The 8,600-nt window shown below is 43.6% G+C and overlaps 1 protein-coding gene across 4 annotated transcripts in view; it reads right to left on the bottom strand.

Annotated features, from left to right (window-relative positions):
- Nucleotides 1–89: 89 nt before the first annotated feature.
- FBXL20 (F-box and leucine rich repeat protein 20) overlaps nucleotides 90–8,600 on the bottom strand; it is a 99,123-nt gene continuing 90,612 nt past the window's right edge. For all 4 annotated transcript variants that reach the window (XM_077779338.1, XM_077779334.1, XM_077779335.1 and 1 more), the window contains one exon: nucleotides 90–7,962. In XM_077779338.1, the coding sequence (XP_077635464.1) occupies nucleotides 7,855–7,962 (108 nt within the window). In that variant the 3' untranslated portion in view covers nucleotides 90–7,854. The remainder of the gene's footprint in view (nucleotides 7,963–8,600) is intronic.

Below are 8,600 nucleotides of genomic sequence, written 5' to 3'. Positions count from 1 at the left end.
CAGCATCAGTAGCCTTTATCATTCTAGGGTTCAAGAAGTTAAGAATTGCAGCTCCAAGTCAGGCTATTTCCGCAGCAAAATGAAAAGTCTTCACAGCTTATTTCCTTTAATTACATCATAAAACAAAATTAGAACATACAGGAAACAATAATAGTTACATAACAATTTACTTTATATATTTATATATAAAAAACATTTTTCTTTTAGTCCAAAGATTTTAAAGCAAAAGGAATCCTCTACTGCCACCTCAGATTTTATTTTAAATAACCCATCCTCCCCCCATCCTCAAGCGCCAAAAGTATTGGGTGGAAACAGTCACGTGGACAGCTAATGACACCCGGTGTGAAGTCAGCAAGCAGGGAACTGTGGCAGCCGCAATGGGGCAGGCCCAGTGGAGACCACAGCAGCTCCAGCACACTGAGGCGCTCCAGGGTAGGCCGAATGGCTGCCCGAGGCTTAGGCCACAGCAACGTTTGGGATCAGACCCTGCCAGTCCACCATCCTCTGCCTTTTGTCCCCTCAGGGAGAGAGGGGTCAGAGGGGGTCATGGTGCAGAGATGGAACAGCCTGGTTTGAAGGTAAAAATTTCTCCCGCAGCACCATTTACCCACCCATCTCTGTCCTCAGGCAGAGTGTGACAGGCAGGGGTAGTCCTCACAGCTCTCTGAGCTCTGCACAGATCTGTGCTCTCAGGGTCACCAGGAGGTGGGCAAGGGTGAGGAGAGCAGCTGGGAAATGCCTGAGGCAGGTTACCTGGAAACAATTCCTGGTAGGAAAAAGGAGGCGGCCAGGGTGGGAGGCAGCTGAAGGTTGAGTCCTAAACCATGGAGAAAAGGCAAAATGCAGAAGGCCTTTCTTCCCCTCCAGTAACCCTTGCGACTGGGCAGTCACGGATCTCAGGGGCCAGCTCCAAGAGCTGCAGCATGGTGAGAGAACACACTAGTAGCTTCTGCTGAGCCCCACCCCACAGACCTTATGCATGTTAGAGGTTAGCATGTAGTTTGAGGGTAAGGTGAGGAGGGGAGTAAGAGAAGAAATCTCAGGCTCACCTCTTCCTGCACTTATTAGAAATTAACAGTCATCAGAGAAGCACAGGTAAGAAATTATTCTTAAGGGAAGGAAAAAACATGTAAACCCAGAAAAGTAGCAGCAAAAGTTTCACTTATTACAGATCTATTATATAGCACTAGGAAAGAAAATCATTCAAGTCTTTGGGGGTGGGGGTAGGGGAAGGTAAAGTAACAAATCAAACCATGCCAGTTAGAGACTCCTTTTCAAGTTAAGATTTTCTAAGACTTTCGGTTGTCGTTTGCTAGTGCCGTGCCAGGAGAAAAAGAAAAAGAGAACAATGACATCAGGTGTTAGGCTAAGGTAGGAAACACGTGTGTGAGCAGCAGTGTGATGCAGATTTCAATTAGTAAAAGTAAGTAGTAAGCAACAGTGACAAGTGAAACTGAGTGGGGCAAAGTTTTCTTCTTCCACTTTAATAACACGTTACTTCAAAGATTTCCCTGGGTTTCTGGGGGAGGGGGGGACGGGTGTGTGTGTGTGTGTGTGTGTGTGTGTGTGTACACCTCTCTTCTCCCATCACTTCTTGGGGTGGGGATTCTCAATTACTCGCTCCCCGCTCTCACACTGGTAAAAACCATGCCCAGAGGGGTGCCTGGGTGGCTTAGTCGGTTAACCGTCCGACTTTCGCTTGGGTCATGATCTCGCGGTTCGTGGGTTCGAGCCCTGCATCGGGCTCTGTGCTGACTGCCAGCTCAGAGCCTAGAGCCTGTTTCAGTCTGTGACTCCCTCTCTCTCTGACCCTCCCCTGCTCACGCTGTCTCTCTCTCTCTCTCTCTCTCCTAGAAATGAATAAAAACATTTAAAAAAACAAAAACAAAAACAAAAACAAACCGTGCCCAGAAGCACTGGAAGTCCTTTTGGGGATGCCAGTCCCCATCTGGAGGGCTTTGGTTAGGTAGGTGTGTGAAAAACAGAAGCCCTCTTTGCCAGTAAGAAGGGCATGGAGTTCATTAAATGGAGAGGAAAGTAAATCTACTCACATGTGCGAGGCAGGATAGATGCTTGTCCCTGAAGCAAAGTGCCCCAGTTCCAGACTGAATTCTCTCCTTTACTTTGAATCTCATCTACCATTTTCCCACCCCAATTCAAATAAGATACTTTTTGAAAAACACAGAAAATAGAAAGAGTCAACTGATAGTTTTGGTTGTCCATGGTTCTTTTTCCTAAAAGGGCAGTGAAACACCTTGGTTGAGGAAGCACAGAGACTCAACATTTTTGAACCAAACTCCCCCAAGGGCTTATTAAAAAAACACATAAGGCAGAGATGGAAGAAGCACATTATGGAATTTCTCTTAATATCTCACACGTGAGCTTGTCTGACAGATTTTTTTCCTGCTGAAAATTAAGTGTAACTCTGCTGGGCTCCAAAGATTCACTCAGACTCAGGAGAGAGGTTCTTACTGACTTTCCTAAGAAGGGTCAAAGCCTTCAGAGATGCAGAGCTGGAGTCCTAAAAATAAAAATGGACAGACAGGTAGACTTGCCTTGTGAGGGGAGCTGCAGAAGCCCTTCTTGCAGAAAACTCAGTTGCCTCTAACGGTAGTTCCTGGCAGGTAGAGTTTGTCTGAAGGGAGAGAGCAAGCTTAGAGCAGCATGTTTTTTGCTGGAGAACCAGATGTTAAGTTAGGGCACCTGAATACAGCAAATACAGCCAAATGTTATTCCTAAATTACCTGCGTTAATTATACCTACTGACATGGTCTTAGACCGTTTTCTGTATCTTCCAATACTACAATTAAAATTTATGATAGAAATAAAGGTGATGAGAGGCTTAGACTCCATACTTCCTCTCACCCTCATATTGCTTTGAGGTTCTTTGGTCCAAGATCATTGTAAGGGGGAGGGTTGCCTCCAGACCTCCAACCAAACATCCTCTACCTCTTCTCAAACAAGACTCTGCTAATTCACACTGCCTGGGTTTGAGGTGGTTACAGATCCTAGAGGGGCGCCTGGGTGGCTCAGGTCATGATCTCACGGTTCGTGGGTTCGAGCCCCGCGTCAGGCTCTGTGCTGACAGCCAGCTCAGAGCCTGGAGCCTGTTTCGGACTCTGTGTCTCCCTCTCTCTGACCCTCCCCTGCCCACACTGTCTTTCTCTCTCTCTCAAAAATAAATTTAAAAAAAATTTTTTTTAGGGGCGCCTGGGTGGCTTAGTCGGTTAAGCGTCCGACTTTCGCTTAGGTCATGATCTCGCGGTTCGTGGGTTCGAGCCCCGCGTCGGGCTCTGTGCTGACTGCCAGCTCAGAGCCTGGAGCCTGTTTCAGTCTGTGACTCCCTCTCTCTCTGACCCTCCCCTGCTCACGCGGTCTCTCTCTCTCCTAGAAATAAATAGAACATTTAAAAAAAAAAAATTTTTTTTTTAAAGATCCTAGAACTGGAGGGCAGATAGGAAGGCAATCTCTTAAAAAAAAATGTTCTGGAAGCTCAAAACATACCACTGAAAGAATCTGTCAGCCAGGATGCACAATGGGGCTAGAAACCTAATCTTAAACCATGCACACAAGGAGGGAAAGGCAGAACAGACCCATTTCCTTTAAACCCCTCCTCTCTCACTGGTAGCAACTGTCATAAGCAGTCTGTAACTTTCAGAACAATAAATATTAAATGGCCATGATCCACAAGCATTCCTCTTCTCCAAAACCACAGCCACCCAAGGATATGCTGCCCACACAGGCAGGCATGAGCCTCCTCTTCTTCCAATGCTACTCTCACACTCCCCTACAATTTCAGACCTGGACAAGTTCCACCGTACACCTTGTTTACCCCCTACCTACCAAGGGCATTAGTGGGCTATCAAACTGGTAACAGTGCATTTTACAAGACAATTAGGAGAAATAAAAGAACTTGACTGCTGTAGTATTATAGCTGTACTGAATGGTTCAAATGGTTTGGAAAGCCCAAATAAAGCATCATAAAAACATTTGTCAGGTTTCCCTCTAAAATATGCAATATAAGGAATATGTAGAATTTCTGACTTACAGGTTCACTAAATCAACATAAAGGATATGGAAATTTACAAAGACCATTTAAGAAATACTTTTATGTCCACTAAAGAGCAGAATAGGAGGAGAAAACATCTTTTACACAGAGCACAATGTGTTTTTGTATTTCAAATATTGGAAGAAAAAAAAAAAAGGATGAAGCCAGATCTCCTTATTCCTCATATCCAACAGCTTGATTTCAAATTTGGTGAGCAAATGTCTGAGATAACCTAGTGAAAAATGGTCTGAGCCACACAACAGTTACTGAATTCAAGGCTGCCCAGGAAATTTTGCTAGATCAGGACAAGGACCCAAAGAGGAAGCTAGACTGGAGACAACTAAGAATAAATCAGCAGCATCAGTGGAAATAAGATGGAGGCTTTAAATAGAAGGCAAGGATGGGTATATGAAGAAAATGGGAGAAATCAAAGCACACACACACACACACAAAAAGCTGGAATCACCTTGATGGAGCCAATGTAGAGGCTATAAAAGATACTGATGCAGCAAATAATGGTAGAAAAAGTAAGGGGGAAAGGCTGCTTAAAAAAGAGATGATCTGGGTGTTTAATAATGTTCTCCACACAGACAAAGCAATAATTCCACCTGGCTACCTGTAGGTTTATGCAATAGCTTTGAGGGTGCCTTCCGACTTATCCCAAATCTCTCCATTCACTCTGTATTTTTTCATCATAGAAGGCATAAAGTTCAGGGACTCGGGATTCAGATGAATGGACCAAAAAGCTTTTCCTAGGGAGAGTTTTTCCTATACCTCTGAAGCCTTACTAACTTTTCAGAAGTGTCCCTGATACTGAGACAGGAAACACTATGTTCAGATGGCAGGACCCTTTCCACTTGACCAAAACTTACCATGTTCTGGATTCTCAAAGTCCTGGTACATTGCATCAGCTGGTGTAGGCTGCAGACTGGCATAGGAAATATATTTCCTTCCAACCTTGATGGGCCTGAAGTTTTCTTGAGAAAGGAACATGGCCTGACCACATACAAGCCAGTGCTGCACACTCCTTTTTTCTCTCACTTGACTGTTCTTGGCCCAGATGGGTAGGGATCGCTCAATCAAATCCACAGGGACTTGCACGTGGATATACTTTTTGGGTTGAGAAACGGCATTTCTAAGCTGTTCATGTCCTGGTGAATACGGTGTTTTAAACTTATGTACTTTTTAAGTAAAGAAGTACCTTAATAGCCTCAACTAGTGGGCAAGTTAAATCCATACTCACTAATCAATCAGTATTTTATGGTCAATTTGTTCAGGTAATACTAAAAAAACCCTTAATATGTTAGAGCAGATGGCCTCTAAATATTTCTCTTTTTAGTTTTGTTTTGAATGAGTGACCTGGGGATTTGAATATTATTAACCACATCTGGAAGTGTGTGTGCATTGTGTATATTTGTATGGTGGAGTATAACCAGGACAATGAGTCTCATTTTAAAAACTATATTCCTATGTCGACTATGCTCAAAAAGATTTTTTAAAGTATATTCCTCATATGATAATTTGAAAAGAAGACAAAGGGAAAGGTGAATGAAAAAGAAATCTGAGCCTTTAAAAGGGTATAACAAAATAGGATTTAAATAAATTTATTAACATGCAGGGGGTGCCTGGATGGCTCAGTTAGTTAAGTGTCCAACTCTTGATTTTGGCTGAGATCATGATCTCATGATTCATGAGATTGGGCCCCCGGTTGGGCTCTGTGGGGATAGCACGGAACCTGCTTGGGATTCTTCTCTGCCCCTCTCCCACTCTCTCTCTTTCAAAATAAATAAATAAACATTAAAAAATTTTTTTTACATAAAATAAATTTAACATGCAAAATAATGGTGGAGCATACAGATTTCTAGGACCCTTTCACCTAATTGCTTTTGGAGAAAGAAGTTCTACTTTATTCTTACTTATGCTGGTAGAGCCAGCACCTGCGGCATTACAATGAGCTTTAACAGTCTGGGTCAAACACAAGATGATCTAAGATCATGGCAGACTGCACGGTAATGTCCTAAAAGACCAAAAAAAAAAAAAAAAAATTCCTATTAAAAATCACACAAGATGTTCAACCTTGGGGTTTAGAAATCCACTTATTATACTTGAGAAACTCATCTTACTTTCATCATCCTTTATGACTTTGGGGGGGGGGGGAAGGAAGGAAAAAGGAAGGAAGCCTCTTCTTTGACTCAGAGTCATGGACACTGAATACCTGCCTTTAGCTCTGGTGACCATGGGGGAACAGAGACACTCACCCCCCTACTTCCTCTCAATGTTTTCTTTCTCCTGCCCCAAAGCCTTCACCTGGTTTCCCCCATATTTCATTCACAGGAAGTCTGGAGCAACAGAAGTCTGGAGAGAGATGGTTGACAGGTTCTGAAGTGGTTCTGATCCTTTGAGGCGCCAACATTTGAGACATACCACCAACACTGACACAGAGTTGACCTGTGTCATTCTAGGGTCATTCTTGTCTCCCTGATATTCTGGAATAAGGGGGAAAACAAGGGAGAAACTGACCAGCTAGCCTGCACAGCAACGGCAGCAGCATTCCTACTAACACAAAACAACCTCGCAGACACAAATCAGGGATGGTACTGCTCATCCCTAGATTCTGGTGAACATATGACATGTCTGAGCTTGGGTAGGGGGGCCTTCAGGCTCAGTTTTGGGATTCACCATTCCATTCTTTACTAATAACGCATTTCTCTCTCCTTATTAAGTTAGTAGAATTTGATGGAAGGAAAAATGTGCAGGGGGAATACTGGGTATATCATGCGTATTATTATATATCACAAGGTATAACAGAAACCAAAAGGCAAAGTTTGTTTTCATCAAAATAGTTTTAGCTCAATTTCTTCTCATAACAGTTCTTATTTTTGTTATAGTTTCCCTTCAGGCTGGCAAAGATTCAGGCAGGGTCCCCTAATGATAAAACTTAGAATTAAAAAAATATTTATTGATAATGTCTCTTTTAAAAATGTTTCGTAACCCCAACTAATCATCCAAAATGCACACTGTAAACACAACAGCAAAAGAGTAACAATTGAGTGTGAGTAAGCAGACTATGAACAGGTGACAGACTGAGCAAGAGTGCAGAAGGGAGCAACAAAGAAGGAAAGACAGGTGCACAAGTGTGCTACAAAGAGTGACAATTTGAGCGAGTAAGTAACCACATTTGGACCACAGCGATTTCAGTGCAACCATTTAGGAAACCTCTGGGCCAAATACTTAAACACAGGAGGAGGAATGGATGAGCCTTCTTTGTGAGCATGCTCAGCATGTTGGCATGGGAACAAGGAAGCACAGAAGCTCTGTAGTTATCTCACACTGGATGGCTATCATTTATAGGATGCAAAGAAATTTTCTTTCTGGTCCCTGGATATAACATATATTGTTTTTCTATGCTTTCTCTGACCCTGGAGGACTGCAATTGCTGTTCCAAAATCACCAAAGAAACCCCTTAACAAAATGAAGAAACTGCAGTAGCAGTAACACTGGGTTTGCTGGAATGCCCCTTCCCTCTGCCTTGCCTGTGATTTTCTTCTTGGCATGTCCAACAGGAATGGTTAAGTTTTACCAATCCACTTGATAAAGCCAGCATGGGCTTCAGTCCCCTGGTCACAGAACTAGAGTGGGTGAGGGTGAGGATGGGTATACATGTTATGTGTGCCTCGGGGATCTGGACGCTGCCCTCACTTTGTAACCCTTGCTCAGAACACTGGGGTTGCTTCCATTGGAGACTCCACTGTAACTCTAGAAGTGTCATTAAATACTCAGTTCACCAAGGTTGACCACCTCCATTGTCATAGGATGATGCAGCATCTGCAGAATCGCTGTCTGCTGCCCCCTACTGATGGGGGTGGAGTGACAGGTGCGAAGTAGGCGTGGACTTTAATATTGGGCAAATGGGTCTGAAACAAGACAGAAACATTACTAAGAGAGAGGGCTTAAACAGAAAGAGCAATGTTGCTTTTCAGAAAAAACACAGAGGGGCTGAGTGAACATGAAAGCAAGGCAGAGGCTGAGTACCAGTCAGGATGCTGAGAGGCCTGGGTTCCGCTTTGTAGTACTCCACATTATTCTAAACGAGTAAATAGCTCACATAACCTTGGTACCTATTTCCATAATAATAAAACTGGGGAAAAACTTCATACTAACCTCTTAACCTGTTTCAAAGGGATTCCTACTTGGATTCCCAAAGTTGAAAGAAACTATATAAGCTTAAAATAATTTTTTCCAGGGTGCCTGGGTGGCTCAGTTGGTTAAGCATCTGACTTTGGCTCGGGTCATGATCTTGTGGTTTGTGAGTTCGAGCCCTGTGTCAGGCTCTGTGCTGGCAGCTCGGAGCCTGGAGCCTGCTTCTGATTCTGTGTCTCCCCCTCTCTCTCTGCCCCTCCCTTACTCACACTCTATCTCTCTTTTCTCTCTCAAAAATAAACACTAAAAGTCATTGTTAGGGCGCCTGGGTGGCTCAGTCGGTTGGGCGTCCGACTTTGGCTCAGGTCAAGATTTCATGGTTCATGGGTTCAAGACCTGCGTCGGGTTCTGT

This window comes from Crocuta crocuta, unplaced genomic scaffold (assembly GCF_008692635.1).
Source record: "Crocuta crocuta isolate KB4526 unplaced genomic scaffold, BGI_CrCroc_1.0 scaffold68, whole genome shotgun sequence".
NCBI classification, from domain to species: domain Eukaryota; kingdom Metazoa; phylum Chordata; class Mammalia; order Carnivora; family Hyaenidae; genus Crocuta; species Crocuta crocuta.
This window is presented reverse-complemented; position numbering and strand designations above follow the sequence as displayed.